This window comes from Apus apus, chromosome 7, assembly GCF_020740795.1.
Source record: "Apus apus isolate bApuApu2 chromosome 7, bApuApu2.pri.cur, whole genome shotgun sequence".
In the NCBI taxonomy this organism is placed as follows: domain Eukaryota; kingdom Metazoa; phylum Chordata; class Aves; order Apodiformes; family Apodidae; genus Apus; species Apus apus.
Window position 1 is genome coordinate 25,510,675 of NC_067288.1, and position 20,814 is coordinate 25,531,488.

The 20,814-nt window shown below is 43.2% G+C and overlaps 2 protein-coding genes across 9 annotated transcripts in view; one reads left to right on the top strand and one right to left on the bottom strand.

Annotated features, from left to right (window-relative positions):
* The window catches only part of ZFYVE9 (zinc finger FYVE-type containing 9), a 60,601-nt gene extending 47,576 nt beyond the window's left edge, over positions 1-13,025 (top strand). For 5 of the 6 annotated variants that reach the window (XM_051625775.1, XM_051625780.1, XM_051625778.1 and 2 more), the window contains 8 exons: positions 565-647; positions 1,600-1,704; positions 4,372-4,522; positions 5,901-5,981; positions 7,222-7,384; positions 8,516-8,621; positions 9,531-9,707; positions 10,515-13,025. In XM_051625775.1, coding sequence (XP_051481735.1) covers positions 565-647; positions 1,600-1,704; positions 4,372-4,522; positions 5,901-5,981; positions 7,222-7,384; positions 8,516-8,621; positions 9,531-9,707; positions 10,515-10,676 — 1,028 coding nt within the window. In that variant the 3' untranslated portion in view covers positions 10,677-13,025. The remainder of the gene's footprint in view (positions 1-564; positions 648-1,599; positions 1,705-4,371; positions 4,523-5,900; positions 5,982-7,221; positions 7,385-8,515; positions 8,622-9,530; positions 9,708-10,514) is intronic. The other variant, XM_051625779.1, reaches the window with a different exon arrangement.
* CC2D1B (coiled-coil and C2 domain containing 1B) overlaps positions 12,960-20,814 on the bottom strand; it is a 35,572-nt gene continuing 27,717 nt past the window's right edge. For all 3 annotated transcript variants that reach the window (XM_051625782.1, XM_051625781.1, XM_051625783.1), the window contains 4 exons: positions 19,707-19,806; positions 15,977-16,067; positions 15,171-15,301; positions 12,960-14,124 (listed from right to left, as the gene is read on the bottom strand). In XM_051625782.1, coding sequence (XP_051481742.1) covers positions 15,182-15,301; positions 15,977-16,067; positions 19,707-19,806 — 311 coding nt within the window. In that variant the 3' untranslated portion in view covers positions 12,960-14,124; positions 15,171-15,181. The remainder of the gene's footprint in view (positions 14,125-15,170; positions 15,302-15,976; positions 16,068-19,706; positions 19,807-20,814) is intronic.

The window sequence follows — 20,814 nt, forward strand, 5'->3', positions numbered from 1 at the left end:
ACTAAGGAATGCAGGAATTTTGCATTGCTGACATACCATAAATGTCAATGGAATTGTTTTGGACATCTTCTCGTAGAGAACGTGCCACGTTCTTATGAAATTATGAAAACAGAAAATGAAATAACCTCAGTGTTATCACTTGGATGTCACACGTGTCAGCCACAGAAGCTGGAAGCTTGGGGTGCTATAGTGCAGCAGGGTGGTCATACAAAAGGCAGAAGCCATTTCCCAGAAGCAGTCTGAGAAAAGCATTTAGAAAGGTCATCTTCGCAGTCAGCGCCCAGATCACTCTGTTTCACTCCTGCAGTGTGGCACTTGTAAGCATTCCACAGGATTCCTCCCATTGGTTCTGGAGTGGTGGGCAAGGAGCCATGGCACACGTGTAAGGTGCGTTGTAACGTTAAACCCTTCTTCCCTTTTACTTTTCAACTCTGGTCTTCTTTCCAGCCTCTTCTTTTGCTGCTGCTGACCATATCCAGCTGAGGAGACTGCATTGGAGTAATGTTTTGCAGAATCTCAGCATGCAAATTGGAGTCTGATCTGTTCTGTTGTGTTTTATCCTAGTTTATCCGTGCCCACTTTTCAGTGTCCGCTTCCGTAAGCCGTTGTTTGGAGAGACGGGACACACGATTATGAACCTTCTTGCAGTAAGTGCTGAGGCCGAGTGTGCACATTCCATCAGCATGAATGGATCAATGTGGGGAGGACTGTACTCCTGCTGCACGTAGTAGCTGGCATGCTTAGAAGATGACCAGAGGATTGGTGGGCGTTGGGGTGAACTGGCGTCCTGTTACTGGTATTGGATGTTAGCTCTCAACAAGACGGTGAATTGTGAAAAGGTACCCGAATCAACATCCAAAACCTGGCCACCTGGGAATGTCTGGGCCCAGAAACAGGCTCAGGAGTTGCTCAGATGCCTTCCTCAGAAGTGTTAGGTCATCACAGTGTGCAGCCACAGCTCTCTGATGATACAGACTCAACTGAAGTTACTGGCTCTTCCTACTTTGATAATATTTTCAATATAGTACATTTTCTTTGATGCATGATTTAATTCCACTGATAGAAAAACCATCAACTCTTTACACTAATAGAACACAGAGAGCAAATTTTCTTACACACAGTGATGACATTAAAGGCTGTGGAATATTAATTTTGATATAAAAAAATAAGTGAAATTACTAGCAGTCATGATGATACAGAGTCATAGAATGGTTTGGGTTGGAAAGGACCTTAAAGATCATCTAGTTCCAAGCTCCTTGGATGGGCAGGGACACCTCCCACTAGACCAGGTTGCTACAAGCCCCATCCAGCCTTGTCTTTGAACACTTACAAGGATGGGGCTTCCACAGCTTCCCTGGGCAACCTGTTCCAGTGTCTCACCACCCTCACACCAAAGGATTTCTTCCTAATGATGTTTGTCATTTATGTACTTGAATCATGTAGTTTACAAGCTGTGATGTCTGGCTCCCTCCCCGCCTTTCAGTCACTGATCACAATTATTTTAATGGGCTAACTAGTAGTCACTAGGATGGTTATGAAACCTACAGTGTTAATGATGATGATCATGCCTAACTTTTAAAAACTTGTTTTAATTACCAGGACTTCAGAAATTACCAGTACACGCTGCCTGTGGTCCAAGGTTTAGTGGTTGATATGGAAGTCAGGAAAACCAGCATAAAAATTCCTAGCAACAGATACAACGAGGTAATGCTTATAAGAAATACATCTGTGTACAGTTGTTTTGTGGCTAGAGGAGCTGGGATCTAAAAGAATTTTATTTCATTCACTACCACTAGGGAAAACTGCCTCCAAAGCCAATGAGAAATGCATGATGCACACAGGTTTTGAGAGTGAGTGAAGGTGGCTCCACAGGAAAAATGCAGTTCAATTTAGTATTGATTAAACTCTTAAACCATTTATTATCTTTTTTGCAGTTTACATAAAGTATAATTGCAAGTAATAGAAAATACTGGTTTGATTTGAGCAAGTAAGTGGAGAAACTTTACCTTTTTTAGGTAAACTAGGAGGAAAAAAAGTGTGTTAGGTTTTCTCAGCTATGCTGTGTGTGCATACTTGCAGCATTTGCTTGTATTTATTGGACTGCTGTTCATTTCATGAAAATATCTGAGAATCTAAGTTTTATACCTGATTTCTGGTGTGAGAAAATCTATCAGTGTCTTTAGGATTTAGTGCTGTTGAGAAAGCTGAGTGACAAAATATTTGAACAATGATGAAAGAGAGGAATGGAGAAATGTGGTTGATTTTGTGGTCTGTCTGAAGAGAAGGGGGCAACTTGGTATTTTGAAACCAGTCAGCATTTTTGTGGGAGAGCAAAGCTTCTAGGTAAAATGGTATGTGTGGAAGTTCTTGTAATACCAGAGCAGAAGACAGCTTCCTCTCAAGAGAGAATTTCCCTGCAAGAAGCAGTTGAGTAAAACAAAGAAATACATTGAAAAAAAGGAAAAGGTTGTTCTTAATGTGAAGCTTGAAAAACAGGAAATTGTTGAAGAAAGAAGATAGAGGATCTCATAGAAAGTGTGTTAATTCTTTATGCAGCTGTGAGAAAATGGGCAAGGTCAGTAAGGTTGGCATGAATTAAATACAAGAAGCAGTTCAGAGTGTGCAGGTGTGTGCAGGTGTGTGCAGGTGTGCCAGCTCCAGTCCTGTGCCAGTCACTGCACAGGGCTGGGCTGTCAGGGAATCCCTGTCATGCAGCTCAGCAACATCTCTGCATGGTGCTGGGCTCTTCTTCCCAGGGGGAAGCAAGGAGTTGGCTTTTTAAGGAGAAAGTCTTATTTATTTAACATTATTGCTTGCAGTCCACTTGGAAGATTGAATTACTAGAGATGTTTCATCTGGGTATGGATTGAATTAAGATGAATTAAACCACAAGACCTTTACTTTTTTCTCATGTAAAGAAGTATTTATTTAGAAAAGAGAGTCACTCAGACTATCTAGAAAGTTAAAAACTTGTTTTAAATCTCATGGATGGACTAAATGTGGAGAATTCAGATGTAATTAAATTAAAAATTAATATATATTTTTCTTATTAAATACATAGTTTTAGCTTCAAAATTATTTTACTTTTCTACAACTTAGAGTGATACTTAGTTGCCTGTTTAGTCCCTCAGCAAAGTGGACTGTCATTGTTTAATCAGTTGCCTCATCACAGTTTGTTTCTTATTACACCAAGGGAGCTCCAGAGCTCCATGAAGATCTGTTGAGCTAAAATCTTGCTTCTGGAGCATGACATGATAAACTGGATAATGAAATACACTGATGCAAAATCTTAATTAAGTTTCCTCCCCAAACATTACACCTGTGCACATTTGTCAATACTAAGCATCAGCTAATGTTCCTGGCACTATAATTAAGGTTTTCTGTTAGATTGAAAGAGACCAATGTCTTGTGTGTGGTGTGCAGGCTCAGCAGCTACAGGAGGCAGAGGATGGGAGGCTGAATGTTGTTAGATGTCCAATAGTTCAGCATTTTCCTTCTCATCAGAGTTTTCACTGGGGGTGTGTGTGTGTAATTTAATTAGCTTTTTGTTTTTTAAGCGCACATATAATTTTTTTTTTAAACAAATTCCAGAGATAGAAGACTCCCTCAGTTTTCTTTTCCAATCAAAAAATCTTGTAGTCTGAGCTTGCATGAAAAGAGGATAAATTACCAGAATTACCAGAAGCTGTATAATTTACAGTAATATTTTGTCAAGGCATGTAACTAGATGTATGTCGAATAGTAACTGAGCAAATGTGAAGTGCACAAATATCACAAATGCTTTTGGATGCTTTTTGGAGGCCTCTTCCAGAGAATTAAAATTATTTCTGGATGTCTGTGATTCAGGTCTTTTTAAAAAGTTGTCAAAATGAGAACATTGATCCCACTTCCACCAAGTTGTGTGGGTGAAGCACAGACACTAAAGCTTTGGTGTCCATTCATGGCAGGACCAGGGTGAAATGCCACAGGTCTGAGGGCCAGTCTAGCTCTGAGCTGTGGAGGCAGCACGGATGGTTTATGGCACAAGCAACTGTAGTTATGTGAACAAGTCAGATATTTCCTCCTGGTGTTTTTCTAATGTTTTTTCCTATGAATTTTGGTTTTGTTCAGAGATAGTAGCTTTTGCCATCTGTAGCTCAGCTTATCCCTTATACCATTTATCCTAATTACTTAGAAGTTGACACTTGAAAGCATCTAGATGCTGTTAGACCTGAACCCCCTTTCTCAAAGAAGTTTATGGTTCTGAGTGCTAAAATCTGACAGGGGAGTATGAGCACTGTTGGGAGTCTTGCTCTGTCCAGTTCAACTCTTCCAAGAGTCACCTGCTGGTGGTAACTCTCAACCAACAGGGTAAAACCTTTTTGTTTGCAGATGATGAAAGCCATGAACAAATCCAATGAGCATGTTCTAGCAGGGGGAGCCTGCTTCAACGAGAAGGCAGACTCACATCTGGTGTGTGTCCAGAACGATGATGGGAATTACCAGACACAGGCCATCAGCATCCATAACCAGCCCAGGAAGGGTGAGGATGGGGGTCACCAGGAGGCCTGCATGACTCCTTTGCCCTTTGTGTTACTCTTCCAGCATGTCAATGGGTTTGTCTGCATTTCACCAAGTTTCTGTTAGATGGTCAGAGGAAAATAATTCTGCCTGCTGGCTTTACTGAAGGGGCAGCTTTGTGAGTTAGACATGCAGCACAAGGAAGGGTGACATGTTGCTCCATCAGCCCTTTGCCCCCTTGGTGTTTTGTTCTCCTTGTAGAATCCATGATCTCTGGGGGCCACTGTGGTGTTTGCATCCTGTGTGCAGTCCACATCACGCTTCTCTAGGTCAATGGGGCTGTTCTAAATTTGTGTGAGAGGTGTTCTAGCAGCTTCACAGATGAAGCAGACAAAAGATAAAGCACACAACAGCCTGCTCCTTGTAAATACGGTTACACTGCCTGCACAGCGCAGCTCAGGACTTGTGCTCCAGAGGCTTAGGAGACATTCCTACCTTAGGAATGAGAGCTGATTTTGGCCTTGCTGGAAACCACAAGTGAAGGTTGGAGTTGCCTGTGCTTGACCTTATACTATGTGAAAGGAGGAAGCTTGGGCTCAGTGTGAGAGAAAGGTAAATAGGAATGACCAACAGCAGCACCACTTTAATAATGCAGCTTCAAGAAACTCCTTGTGTTCACCTCAATTAGACCATCTAATTTCCAGGCTTTATTTTTCTAGAGTAGGCTGGAAGGCTGCAGCAGCAGGGTGCTGAGAATTTACATGGTGTAGGTTTGGGGAAGATTTCTGGCAAAAACATTTCTACTCTCTCCAAAATGAGACCAAGCAAGTCGGAGGCCAAGTTTAATGGTTTGCAAGTAATCCCCAGTCATGGCAGGGAGCATGCTGGAAGGGCTGTCACTCAGGACTGATGGCTCCAGTCATTTTACATACAGGATGAGAAGAGGAATTTTCAGCAGGAATTCCATGATGCTTAGTGGTCATTTAAGATAATTTTACTTTAAATCAGGTGGCTTTGAGCTGTGCCCTTCCCAGTGGGTTGGTGTTGCAGTGTGACCCATAAACAGCTCGCTCACAAATCTTTGCCAGCAGTGTGGGGACTTTTAGAAATTAATTAGGGACTTGGCTACCCTAAATTAGTAGTCCTGAAACTTAGAGGTGTGTAAGGGGAGAGGGATGAAATATGACTATATATTAAAGTTGACAAAAACTGTTCATTTAGAAAATAAGTGGGTGATTTGCAACTTCCATATCTAAGCCTGTGATGTGCATTGAAGTCTCCATAAGTCTAAGCAGCATTTGTCCTGGTTTAGATTAGTCACCTCTCTGGCTGATAGAGCTGTGATACTTGATTCCTGTGTAAGGCAAAGCCTCACTAAGTCACTCCTGTTCTTGTTGCAGTGACTGGTGCCAGCTTCTTTGTGTTCAGTGGAGCTTTAAAATCCTCTTCAGGCTACCTTGCCAAATCCAGTATAGTAGAAGGTAAGAACTGAACTGCTCGCTGAAAACACACTGCTTCCCTCCTAGCTCAGCTCTGTGGTTATCAGGGCTCTGCTGTTGTGCCTCAGGCATTTGAATCATGCTGCTGCTTCAGCTTTATCCTACTTTTTAGCAAAAAAAAAAAAAGTAAGTCCTGTTTCCTTTAATGAGCAGGAACTTGCCCAGAAGGTGTAGAAAAGAGGCACAAGAGAAAAATGATGGTAAGAGATGAAATACCTGACTTGAGAGCCTGTGATCAGTTTAGTGGTTGGGTTGAATTAGGGTAATTGTGAGCCTGAAATGCAGAATGTGTCATCACTGACCAGGAGAGGAAGCCCTTCTAAACTTATTCCTTTCCCAAACAGCTCTGCATTATGCAAGATTATGAATGTGCATTGTTTATATGCCCGTACCTGGGCAGATGAGAACATGACAAGTTGAGATTGTTGAGCTGGTACCTCTTTGGTTTGATTGGTTCTTCCTTTATCAGTTGTCATCTCCCAGAAATACATGCCAACCAGGTACACAGGAGTGCTGCCCCTTAGCTGAGCCAGAAGGCTTTGTCTGACCTCCCCGCGGGTGGGACGGTGCAGAGAGCAGCATTTCCCCTCTGCCCCCAGTTGGTGAGAGGTCAGCAAGGAGCCAGGGTGCAGGTGTCAGCACAGCTCCTCTGGCACAACAGGAGGGCCTGAGGCTGCTCCCACCTGGGATCCTGCAGCTGTGGTGAGGGGGCAGCCAGGGCTGAAACGTCTAAGTCTGCAGGTAGGTTGTTACACCATCCTCTGTTTGTAAACTGCAGAGGTACAGGGGGATTCAGGCAAGGAGTGTGCACACTGGGGAAGTGTATCCTTCCCAAGCTATTCCTGCAGCAATATAGACAGATCCAGTCCAAATTGTCTTTTGCTGCTGTCACACAAACTGTCACCACTGGAGTGGTGCTTCCACTGCCAGCAGAGGTGGCAGCTGAATAGCACGGGTCACACAGGGCTTCTGAGGGTTGCCTAGAGCAGGGGTCAAGCTGACTTGACTTTTCACATTATCCTTGTGTTTTTCCTAACCAAGTGCTACGTTTTAGGAATCTTAACAGTCCAGAAATGGTCTTGTGTAGCATTGCTGCCTGTGGCTCTTAAAATGGTTAGATGGTTAACTTTGCTGTTGCAAAAGAATGTTTCTTTCTTTCTTTTACTATAGGCTCTGTTCAGTGTGACTTATCTTGGCTTATGAGGCTTTCTTGGTTCCTTAGATGGAGTAATGGTCCAGATAACTGCTGAGAACATGGACACTTTGAGACAGGCCTTGAGAGAGATGAAAGACTTCACCATCACTTGTGGCAAAGTAGATGCTGAAGATCCTCAGGAACTCGTTCATATTCAGTGGGTGGAAGATGATAAACGTTTTAGTAAAGGGTAAGTAGAGGAGCAATTGCTTGACATAGAATGGTGACTGACTGTATTTATTAAAAATTGTAATTGAACTTAGAAGGTACATGAATTTTTAAATCAATAGGAATTACAAGTCTGTGTCTCTATTTAGAGTGATAAGATGCAATTAAATGTAATGGAACTGAGATACCAGAGCTTTGGGGCATCAATTTAGAAAGCTGTCAATGCTATGGATTTTTTTTGCCATTGCTAATATCCAGTTACTGGAAACCACTAATCTGTCTCCAACAGTCAGTGCTGAACCCTGCATATTGTGGTTGCTTTGCTTAGTTTGCATTCAGCAGTGCTGGAAATAAAATGGCTGAACATCACCAGTCCGTTTGGACTCTTGAGAGTTAAGCCAAAAGAAAGATGTATGTGACAGCTTAAGTATTGATGGCAGTTAAATGCTATTGTGATGGGTGCAATGTTTAAGGAATCAGCATCTGGAAAGTAGGATGTTTCCACAGTTTCAGGCTCTCAGGTCAGTCTTGGGTTCTGTAGTTCAATCCTGGGCAGTGCAGGCAGTGCTGACTGGCCTCTGCTGCCCCACACTCATGTTGCAAAGGAATAAAAAATAAAATCTGTATGAAACTCGTCATTGCTGTGTTAGCAACATCTGAGAGCTCAGCTCTGGTGCAAAGCTTGGTTGAAAACCTGCAGGAAGGTCCCTCCTGCAGCTGGTTTGTGCATCTTGCTCAAGGCAGGGTTGGAGCTGCAGGGGCCAGCAGGGAGCACGTGGCCCCTTGGCTCTTCCCTCCTGCTCCTCCCAGCAGGACCCCGTTGCAGAGAGGCTGCTCACCATGAAGCACCATGCCCAGCACCATCCTCACAATTAGCAGTTGTGCTCAAGATCACTGGTTTAGGGACTCTGAGAGAAGCCTTCAGGTTCCCTTCTGAGACCAGTCTGGTCTGTGCCCCATGAAGCTGAGGGGATAAGTTGCAGCTCAAATGACACAACACTCAGTTATGGAAAAAACCTGCAGCGAGGCAGCTGGAGCAGCCAGGTGTAGCAGAGGAGCCACCCTTTGGTCCCATGTAGCTCTTTGCAATGGTCTGAGTTCAGCTCATGCCTTCAGCTAAGTCAGAACTTACCCTTTTCCCTCCCTTTCCCAGGGTTGTGAGCCCCATCGATGGCAAATCGATGGAGTCGATCACAAGCGTGAAGATATTTCATGGCTCAGAGTACAAGGCCAATGGAAAGGTCATCCGGTGGACAGAGGTAAGTCAGGCCAATGGGGCTGCATGGAAAACAACCTGGCGTTTTGGAATTGCAGCTATGGCCTTGTCTTCTTTCCCTAATCACCAAAATTAAAGCAGCAAATTCTTCGGAACAAACCTGTATGACCTTTCCTGCCTGCAAGGACAGAGCCATGCAGAATACAACATCCCATCACTGCTGGGCAGTGTCTGGGGGGAGCCAGAAAAGCACTTGCTCACTGTGTTACTCAAGGTAACTGGTGGTTTAATCTGCATTTGTATTAAAAACTACCTTCCTAAATGGTGAAAAAAAACTTAATAATTTCTTTTAAAAAATATTATTTTAAGCCACCTTCTCTAAAACATTGCAAATTAAAATGAAGGTTCTGGGGATAGATCACTTGCAGCATCTGCTCCATTAAGAAACTGCTGGCATGGCCACCTCAGCTGTGGCTCTGCCAGCCCCGTGGTGGTATTAAAGATAATGTTACAAGATCTCTTCAACTGTTGCACAGAACCTGCCCAAGAGGGACCATGTCAATTACCCTACAGCTTGCTACCTGACTACCCTTGTTTCCCAGGTCACTTGGACTCAGCAGAGACAAGTTCAGTAACATGTGACCTTTCTAAAATTATTATCTATTGAAAATAAGTTTTTGTAATTTAAAAATGTGCAACACATAGAGTGAATTTCCACAGTGAAGCTTTTGACCAGACTGAAGGGTTTTTGAGAACATGACTATTTAAATATTTCTTTTGATGCTTTTTCTTTTTTTCCCCCTCCAAGGCAGCTTGTCTTCAGGGCCTTTTGCTGGTCTTCCCTGAGCAGCTCTTTTTTAGTCTTCATTAGTAAAAAGTTCAAATAGCATCTCAGTAACCTGATTTTCTAGAAAAGCCATGTGTTGTGTCTTGTGTTAACTCTTTCCTTCAGGTGTTTTTCCTGGAAAATGATGAGCAACATAATGGTCTGAGTGACCCAGCTGATCACAGCAGACTGACTGAGAACGTGGCCAAGGCTTTCTGTTTAGCTCTCTGCCCTCATCTTAAACTGTTGAAAGAAGATGGAATGACCAAGCTGGGCCTGCGTGTGACACTTGACTCGGATCAAGTAAGTTCTGAGTAGTTTTGGTTTAACTGGGGGGAGGGTTGGTTCCCTTCCTCATCCCCCAGAAAGGAAACACAACACTTAACTATTCTCTTGATCAAATACCACTGGTATCAGATTCTAATCTAGAGGCACTGGATGTTGCTGGGTGTTGTGGGCCATCTGTTACAAGTGGAAAGCTGGTGCCTTGCCTGAATGAACACCTGGCCTGACCCCCAGGTGCCACTGGCAGCACCTGCTCTGTGCTGAGACCTGTGAACAGCCCGGGCACCTGCTCGGAGGAGACTGAATTGGCCTTTTCACGACAAGTTAAAGACAGGAGTGAATTAAATGTCTTCTGGGTGAGCACACAACACTGTTCACCTGTACGGCTGTTCTTAAAAGATCAGCCTGCACAGGAGGCAGAGAAACAGATGGAACGTTCCCTCGAGAGGGCTCTGCAGCAAAAGCCACAAGCAGAGACAAGAGTCTCTTGGCAGGACAGCTGGCCTTGTCTCAGGGTGGACGTGTTCTTAGTATCAACCAGCTTATCTGATAATGCAGGGTGGAGTTCCTGCTGGTCTGAATGATCTGCTTTGACAAAGCAATAAAAAAAACCACAAAAAGAGGCTACTTTTGTCCAGGCAGCTCCTGGGAACCTACAGAAGGCCAAAAACAAGTGGAAAAGCTGCTTCAGTGCCTGCTACATCCTGCCCAGGTGCCCAGCTCCCTCTGACAGAAGCCACAGCACCTCACACAGCTCATCCTGCCCCTGAACCACAGCCTGTGTCCCATAGCCTGTAAAACCCACTCTTACTTTGTATTTTTTAGGTTGGTTATCAAGCTGGGAGTAATGGACAGCCACTGCCCTCTCAATACATGAATGACCTGGACAGTGCCTTAGTTCCAGTGATTCATGGAGGGGCATGTCAGCTGAGTGAGGGGCCAGTCATAATGGAGCTCATCTTTTATATTCTGGAAAACATCTCATAAGAGGACTTCATTTTCTGTTCAGACCTGTTCCAGCAGCAGTTGTATCTGAATCATTTGCACTTTAAAACTGGAAAATTAAGCTTTTGTTAACACTATTGGGGGAGGGGTGGGGGGGAGGAGGGAGGGACAGTTGTTCCATAGTTCTAAATCTTCTATGCATTGTCAACAAACAGAGGATCAGGGCAGCTTCTATACTACAACATGGCTATGCTATCCTTGCAGCTAATACACTTCTGTTACTGTTTAGAAAAATGCTGATGTTTAAAGACTTACAGTCATGTACTCTTAACTGCTCAAACGGGTGCAAAGATCACTGGGGTGTCAATAAAGAGTGAAACTCCAATCTTGTACTGTTTGTAGATGGACATGTAAGAACCAACAATCAAGACCTCCATTCTGACCTCATCATCACTCCGTTTGTGGTTATTCTGTAGACATCAAAAAGTAACGTTTACATTATTTTGACCAGATTATTGGTTGAAATACGTTTGGAGTAGCCCTTGAGAGACATGGACAGCTTACCTAGCCATAACTACATTTGTGTGTGTGTGTGTCCAAAAAGCAGAAGGGCAGGGTCTCTCTGAAAGTGGTATTGTGTAAACTGCAGTTTTGTGTGTGTAATAGGCTAGTTTACTTTTTTCCTCTATTTACTATAAAAACCTGTCACGGTGGCAGATTTCTATGATCTCCTGGAACAACTCTGCTAATTCTGTACTTTGTTTACAAATCTGTATGAAGCAGAGGAAGGGTTAGCCCTAAAGTGCAGTTCTATCTCATTCCTCTTCCCCAGTAGGTCCTGCTTTTTAAAGACAAGTAACACCCAGGGCAGCTTTCAGTCTCCTCCTTGCTGTGTGCTGTAGTGTAACGCTAGTGTCATGTACTCCGAGACAGCTTGCACTTTGTATTAGCACCATGTAAAAGCTTACCTGTGATAAAAGTATAGAGTGGCTGTTTTTGCATGTTCTGCCGAAAAAAAAAAAAGGCTTTCTGGTCAGCTCTTAACACTTGCACTTGGCCCAGTGCTCTTGGTCTCACCTGAGAAGGCTTTAGTAGGGGAACCAGCTGCTCTTGTCTGCCAGGACGGTGTGAAGCTGGAACTGAGCATCAGCCAGAGGAACTGTGGGTCCTTAGTGTCACCATGAGAAGCTGCTAACCAGCGGACAGGGCTGAAAGCAGGAGAAGGGGGTTGGTTTGCCATGCAAAGCAGCTCTGAGCCCCTCCCAGGAAGGGGGGGGCTAAGGTTTCCCCTCCTGCCTATACAGAAGATGAATTTGGGAAGTGAGGGGCCAACGTATGGCGAGCACAGGATCTCAGCCCCTTCCCTTGTCCCTACTCACAGTCAGGTCTGGTGGCTGCAGCAGGGATTGTTTTGGTTTTGCTGCAGTGAGGGACACAGGCATCCTCTCAAACACACAGGGAAGTGCAAGGCTGGGATGAGACCGAGGCTATACTATTAAAACAAATACACAGCATTAGCTGGGCAAGGAAAAGGTAACTGTACACATAGCAATGTATTTTTATGTAAAGACAGCACAGTATATGTACAGAGTGCATTTGTGAATAAATGGCTACTGCTTTTTTTTTTTAAAAAAAAGCAAATCTGACACATCCAGTATTGCAAATGACAGCTGTCCCCACCCAAGGCTTGGAGAAGGCAGGCCAGAGAGCTGGGCTCCATCTCCAGAAATAAGACTGGCCAGCAAGAAGTAGCACACCAAGTGTTACACCAAGGTGAAGCCTTACCTCTGGCATTTGGGAAGAGGTGGCTGGCTTCATGCAGCTTGCTTCTTGTTTCATGATGGACAAACCTTAAGCTCTTACAATCACTGGCCTTCCCCTGTGTTTGTGCAGCAGAGCTTGGCTCTGGTTACCTTGGGACTCCCCCTGCACCCTGCTCTGGGACACAGCGCAGCACTACACGCTGTAGGCAAGAGTCAGAACCTGAAGAGCATCCCATAAACTGAGTAAAACCCTCCCCTCCAGAGCCTACACTCCAGCTTTGCCACAGCAGCAGTTTTCCAGTTACCTTAGTTGCATTGTTATGCTTAATAATGCAGTAAAAGAGGTGAAAAATCTTTTATCTTCTCTTCCGTTGCCCCCGAAGTCTTCTAGGTTGGATTATGTTTGTGCAAAACACTATCAACTGGTGACTGACATGTTTGCTTCAACCATAGCCTTTTAAATGACCTTAATTACCATGTTGTTAAGAAATGAGTACTTGTTTTAGAAGAAAAAAAAAAAATGTACTTTTAAAATTCAGTTAGTTAACACTGCAAAAAAACGGCATATTATATTTTTATTTTCAACATGTAGTTTTGTATATTAAATTTATTGAAATTAAAAACTAAACACTGTATTTGTCTTCATCTGCTCAGGAAGACAGAGGCAGTGCTGCCTTACTTGTCTGGACTCTTTTTCTGTCTACAAATTTGCCCTCCCTCAACAGCTGGTGCAGGAGTGCTGGGCTCCCCAGCACAGGCACCTCCTTCCTCTGAGATCACTCACTCCTCTTACCTCACAGAGATGTATAAACACAGACACGTTTGGTTCCATTTCTTTATGCTGCCTGCCCAAAGCATTCCTGAAAACAGTCATCATCTGGTTTTCTACACAACCAAGGGTGGCTGTTTTGCCCATCACCCGGAAGAACTGGAAAAGCCTATTTTTGTAAAAATACAAGGAACATTTGGGAAGCAGCAGGGTAGCATACTTTTTTTTTTCCCTCTCTCCTTTTGAATTAAAATAAAAAAGAAAAAGGCTGAAGGCACAGTACCCGGGCTGCACTGGGTAAGTGGTGCAGCAAGCATGGCAGACAACTGGGAGCCAGCATAAAAATGTAGGTCTGTAAACTCCTGCTGCTAGCAAGTCTTGCTTCTGAGCTCCTTCCTTCTGAAAGGCAACATCCCACTGAACTTCCTGGTGCAATGGCATGTGTGGAGGAGGGACGTGCTGCTGCTGGGTTGTGCCAGAGGTCTCTCTCCTCTGTTTTAGGAAAGGAAAAAAATCCAAACAAACCAAAACAACCAACCCTGACCAGGCCTTGATGAGAGAACAGAAGAAGCAGTAGCAGACTGTTTGCTGCACCACGCTGGCTGCCTGTACACTTGACAATGACTTCAGGTAAAGGTCTTACCTGTGACTTGACTGACAAGTTCTTGCACTGCCTCAGGGAGTCTGTAAGGGGCTAAACTCTTCCCACATGGCTCTGCATAGTTAGTGTTAACATTCGTCCTGGTGCTACATTAGTAGTCCCACGTTAAGGCAACTCTTGTCTATTTTGTGTAGACTAGTCACAATCCCAGAGCCTCACACTTGCCTAAAGTTATTCATGAGCACTATGGCTGTTACCAAAATAGACATTGGGGTCAGTAGTGCATTCATTTAACATCTTTGGTGCGTGCAGCTAGCAGCATCTTCCTGCATGTGTTCATCCCACATTCCAATGGATCTGGGGAAAAAAAAACAAAAAACACAACACAAAATGACTTGATGCATTTAACAGGTGTTCACAAGGCAATGTCACATTAGATGTAAAAAGCAGGCTTGAAATTTCTAGAGGGTCAACTAGAAGAATCAATGGAGCAAAATGATTAAGCTCCAGCAACAGAAAATGCTTAGGTGTCCAATCACTAAAGAATAACGCTAAGGAAGAGGGAGCATGGAAACTCAGGAGCTCAAGCTAAGGAACAGGTCCAGGATCTTGATGATTGTGTCCAACTAACCTGAATTTTATGTAGAAAATTACTTTAAAAAAAAAAAAAAGACCAAAAAAAAAGACCAGAACTTTGGGTTTTTTAAGAGGAAGAATTAGTGATGCCTGAAAAGCAGAGCATGAGAAAGACAACCTCCAAGCCCAAGTACTTTCTGTAGAGGCTGGCAAGAAGAGGAAGCTCACTTCCGTTTCATCCCTCCAATACACAGCTATTTGGGCAGCACACAGCTCCTCTGTACTTGGTATGAGCACAGCAGGCACCAGGCACAGTTCTTTAGGTAGCCTGTATCCAACTGTGCAGTTTCTCCCTGCCCACAAGTCTCAAGTATCCAGAAGAAAAGCCTATCTCCAATCTTTTCCCTTTCAGATGAAGCCAAGGAGGTTTTCATGGGACAAACACACACCCTTCTCTAGCTTCTGGTAGGGGAAGAAGGGTCATTGCAAACCCTGAAAGATTTTTTTGCTAACAATAAGGATGGACAGAAAGCACCCTCCCTCCTAGAAAAGACCTGTCAATCTTATTTTCTAAATATTATTCTAAATAAGGGTGATGCTAGAAGCTCTCCCTATATTTCAAGTGATTGTGAAATAGCATCTTTGATAAACAAACTCATCAGAGCTTCTGTAACCTAATTTCAGAAATTAGGTCAGCTCACCACTACAAATACAAAGGTAAGTGGTATCAAAGCCAGAGCTATCTAATTAGGTCAATGTCAACAAAAGACAGAATCTGTAGCCATGACAAGTTCTGGCCAGACCATCTTCAGATGTAGCATTCATACCTCAGACAGAGCTAATGTTCAAGGACCAGCCAGTTTTCTGTAACTGTTTGAAGATCTTGACCATTGAGGGGCTCCCTGAGTCTCACTTTTACCTCCAGTTTCCCTCCAGTGGGCTTTCTGCCGTCAAAAATCTGAAAGAACCACAAAAAGAAGTGCAGTTAGGGCACATACAAATGGTCATGTCAAGCCATAATGCCTTTATTTCCCCATGACCAAAGATGCCAGAGATCACCTGCAGGTGACTGCAGTGCTGGGAGGTGTCACCTGCTTCCCTGGATCCTACAGTTCCCAGTCCAGCAGAGCAGGAGCCCCACACGGCCCGGTGAGGCAGCTGCACCTGCACTACCTCTGCCTGCCACACACTAGGCCCCCAGCAGGCAAAGGGACTCCAGGGGCAGCTCAGAGGACACCAAGGGCAGCAGTGTCAAGCATCTCTGATGCAGCCCTAGGGAATATTTTTTTCAATGTTTCACTTAGTGATCTCCTACTGGATCCTGGAGCAGCTCTCTATTCACTCTGGCAGGCTTCTCTCAACCCTTGGAGCTGTTAGCTACCAATACAAATAGTTTTGGGAACCATCTGAATTTCTGGTCCTGACAAAGAAAACTATCTTGATACAGAAAATTTGCAGAAGACAAACCCAAGAAGTTCCCAGTACTGGAATGATCACAGCTGGTAAAACAGAGAACAGCCCGTTGCTTATCAAACTCATCCCACCCAAATCTGTCACCTGTGCACAGACACATTTATGCCATATTTGTGTTCAAATGCTACTTCCTAGAGCACACCTCACCAAGTACACATACCTCAATGATCTCTCTAACTTCACATTCTGTCTCCAGCTTGTCCAGCTTCAAGTGTGCTGTCCCCACGTGCTTGTCACTTCTGAAAAAGGACCTGTTCCAAAGAAATCTTCCTTAATGGAATAGGTAAGGTTTTCCAGAACATTGAAGAGAAAGCAAGCTAAGGGGTCATCACTGTCTGCACCATCACTGCAGCAAGACACGCTACTAGAATCCTACCAACCAGGCTGCAGGGGGCAAACTCTTAGTGAACAAGGGCAAGATACAGAAACACTCATTTTTAACTTGTTCTCTGCAACCAAATTAACAACTAAAGTAGCACTTGGAATGGCAGCAGCTGTCATCTCTGCACAGGGCAACAGGGAAGAATTGCCCAACAGTCAGGACAGACAGACATCTTCTGCAGTGGGTGTTTAATAGAACAGGCTAGACAAACCTGCAGCTCTCATCAAAACAAACATTTCACAAGCACATGCTGCTTTTGGCAAACAGCTTATTAGGAAAAGGTCACCTAAATAATTCTGTTTCATTTTGATAAATCAACACACTCAACTTCAACAAGTAAGAACATTTCATTTCAGCTACTGTTTTGATTCACCTTCATACTGGTAGTTTTAATGGTCAAGAACTGTGGTTTTAGAATTTCTAGTCTGCTGAAATTAAACAGCACATTTCTATCCTGCAAGGAAAACAACAACTTTTTGCTGCTATCATCACTTCTGTTTAACAGTTTAATCAAAAGATCCATCTCTGCCTTGCTAGATACGTGGTACAATCCTTATCCAGACAAACTCCTCCAAAAGGCAACAGCTAAGACTGAAACACACGAATTCCACAGAAGTCTTCAGCTCAAAGCACTGGATTTCTTTTCCTGCATCCAAGAATTTCCCTAAACTGGTTGGATAAACAACTGAAATCCAGAGATTCTGAAGGCAGGAAAGCCAAGCAGCCATGCCTGTCATATTTTAGAGAGGAAATCTGCCAAGAATTCAGTGTCCTTTTTTATGCCATTCTGTTCAGGCAAAAGGAAGCAAGCAAACCAACCAATGAACCAACAAACAAAAAACAACCTCAAAACATCCACCCTCCCATTATCAGTAAGACATATTAGATATTATCAAGCAAGACCTGACATGAGCAATGAAAACTCTGAAGATTATTATATGGAGCTGCACGGTCATGTCAAGGATGGCAACAGTAGCCACTAAACTGAGCCAGACCTGATGCTGCCATCAGTGCCTACAACTTCCAAGTGAACATCTGTGGATTGTCTAAAATCTCTGACTGGAAAAGGACAATGGTTTCCTCACACCCACCACCTCCATGATTGCTTCATTCATATATTCTACAAACAGCTCCTGTCAACCACAGTATAAAGGACCTGTCACCCAGAATTTAACCTCACTTTCTGGCTTGCCTGTTCAGAAATAGCACCAGGAATGCTGTGGCTCCTGCAGCAACTGTAGAATCTCTGGTAAATTGGGAGGACAATGGTCTGGTGCTGTTAGCCCAGGCTGCAGCAACCTCACACCAGGAGCTCAGACCCTTCTACTTTGGACATACTGGAATGTGCAGGGAGACACTGTCAGGAAGTACAACTCCAGCTCAGTTGTTCACCTTGCTTTTATTGGTGAGTTTGTCCATCTCAGCACAAATTGCTAAAGTGAAGAAAAACAATGTCACAAGTACCTCAGGGCTGACAGTGTTGCCTCCACACACCAGCCCATGGATTTTGTTGACAGAAAACCTGCCAAGGAGGAGACTGTATTCTTCTTTTATGAGACTGCAGGAGGCTCACAAAATCATCTATACAAGTTCAAAATTCCTTAGCTTACATGCTAAAATACTTCCTTTACTTCACAAGCACCTTCAAATGAAGAAGGGTTACATAACTGTACTGCAGCATGTTGGACACTTTCTTCATAAACTTATGAAGGGAACCAGCAATTCTAGTTGTGGTTTTTTAAAGCATTTTCCCATTTTAGAATTCAAGCAACAATAAAGACTGGTTATTCCCTGATCAGTTCTAGGGGGGTTGCAGTGAAGAATGAGAACTTGCTCTAGGCCACAACTTCAGAAACAGCTCTGGGGAAATCTCCTTTTATCTTCAGAAGCTTTTAGGGAGGTTTAAGGAAAGACTTTTCCTTTGGAAAAATACATTGCTGGGTTATTAGCTACAGTGGTTTTTAAACTGAAATTTAGTATGTATGACCTGAAACAAGTCTCTTTTGCTCACTGAGAGAAAATAATTCTTAGGAGATGGTCAAAGAGCTACCAGGGACCCCAAAACTGTATAATCTACAAGCAATTCTGCAGTATTCTTCATTTATTGTCTTGAAGAAGGACAGGGAGCAGACAGGCTTTGGAAAGGTGCCTGGATCATTTAATCCTCTCTCTTTTCCTGAGGAGGTGGCCAGCAGAAGGTGATCAATGGACATGTCTTCCTTTTCTCCTTCCCTGTTGCTATTTGCCCACAGGAACTGCCACCCCTCCACCCAATCCAGAAACAAGCATATATTTAACTTGTCAGATTCTTGTTCTAAGAGCAACAACAACAAAAATATCTCAGAACCAGAAAAGAGACAACCCACACAGATTTTTTTGCTAATCTTCATAAAGGCATCAAAGGACAATCTGGACCTGGCATACAACTCCTGAGAGTTGTTTCTCAATGAGTGAACTTAACCCGAGCTCAGACCTTAAAAACAAGCACAGTTCCAGCTGGGAAGAGAATAGGATATGCCCCATATGGAAAAAGACAGGGAAAAATGTGTTAAACAAATGTAAACAGCTAACAGTTCTATGCAGAAGAGGCAGGATCTCTAATTATGAAATTCTCAACAACAGAGCAGTAGGACTGCCAGAGAAAGAGTTAAGAAAATCAGCTTTTGCTTCAATGGAGATGCAAATGGAAGATCTGGAGTAAAAACAATGGGACTTTAGCTTAAAAATTAAAACATGTACAACTTGAGAACCATCTTGGAGAACCTACTGATAATTTCTGCATGTCCCAGAACAGAAAAAGAACAGCACAAAGAGCCACCAAGACCAAACCAGGCTATTAAACATCTCATCCAAGTCATGGATCACAACCAGCTCAGGGATTAGTGAATATAGGCCACTCTAATTTTTAATAAACCAGTAATGAGCCTCAACATAGGAGGATTTACCTGAGCACTCCCAGCTCTTAACATCCATCTCATCATCATCTTCATCTCTGAGATAAAGGGAGTCTGTCCCTCTTAAGACAGTCTAACAGTTTGCTAGCAGTTTTTGGTAAATATTTTAAGATCCTCAAAAAGAAGCACAATAACATCACACTAGTTCTGCCATCATCTGTCATCTGCTTTACTGCTGTTAATGTTGTACTCCATTATTGTACAAAGTTATCCCACAGAACACTTAAATCTTCTAGTCCTGATGACTAAAACCACCAGACTGGGTAAGAATCAAAACAATTCAAAGCTGAATCATTTACTTTCTCAGTCTCATAATTTCCTCTGATGAGGATCTGCCAGTCATGAACCAACTGCCCTGGACTTCTGCCTTCTCTTCACCCCCACAGGGGAAGATAGAGAGCTCATTCAGAACTCCATTCTGAACAGAGTTCTCAGCCATGAGAACTGGACAGCTCTTCATTGCTAGCTTAAAGATTGTACTTCATAAATTTCAGCTACAAGACTCCTTTCAACTGTTACTAGAGAAGCAAACAGGGAGGACAAACTGCACTTACCCTTTATGAAAAACTTCAAATTTAATTCCTTTGGAGCGAACGGCACGTCGGAAGCCTCTGTGATTTCGGTTGATGTTCAGCTTAAATAGCTGGTTATATTCTACAGTCAAGAGACAGGAAAAAGGCAAGAAAGCTGTGAAAGTCAAAAGAGGGGCAGTGCTCTACAACATGCACCTGCTCAGACTTCTGTTTCTCTGGGTTTGGCCCATCTGTGAAAGACACTTCACAGCCTCCTCCTCTGGAGGTTGTTTCAGTCATTAACAAGCCAGTGTCCCTGTGCAGCTGTTCCTCTCTGTCATCCCCACCCTACAGGGACAGAAACCCAAGTCATCATGTCATCATGAGGAGGTGACAGCAAGTTACAGAGAGCCAAAACTGGAGACTTCAGGTCTTTCAGTAATCAGTGTCTGCAGCTAAGGAAAAGGCACAAAATAATAAGGAAAAAGCATTGCAAGGCTGGAATGTCTGCAAATGGGTAATTTCATAATGTAACTAATACTGGTTTAACACCAGTTTCATGAATGAACATGACAAGAACTATGCCACAGGACACCTTTTTATCAGAAAGTCTCATGACATTGTACAACTGATGTTCCAAGACTTATCTGCTGTGCTACCCAGGAGCTGCCAATCAGCCCAGGAAGCCAAAACTTAACAGCTACGGGGCTGCTCAGCCAATGCAAGTTATTGGAAAACCTGGAACCCTGCTCTCAGTGTCAGAGTTCCAGGACTTCTTCTCTTAACAGAAAATACATAGAATATATATAGATATAAAAAAAATTTTCACAACTAGTTCTCTGGATACCGAATCCAAAGTTGTTTTCATGCTAAATGGCTGCTTACTGCAAAAATTGGGAAAAAAAATAATATTAAAAAAAATAGAGCAATAAACCAAACTCAGAGTGCAAGATGATTAATTCTAAAACACATGATGAGTCTAATGGTGGTATTTAATGGCTTGGTAAAAAGGGGTATTTTTCAAAAGGTACAGAAAAGTATTTTAGCTAGCTACAAGACACATTATCATTAAAAAAAAAATCTGCAATGATGCTTTGTTTGGTTTAGAAAAGTTAGCTAGTTAGCAAAAATAATAACAGAATTGGCAATT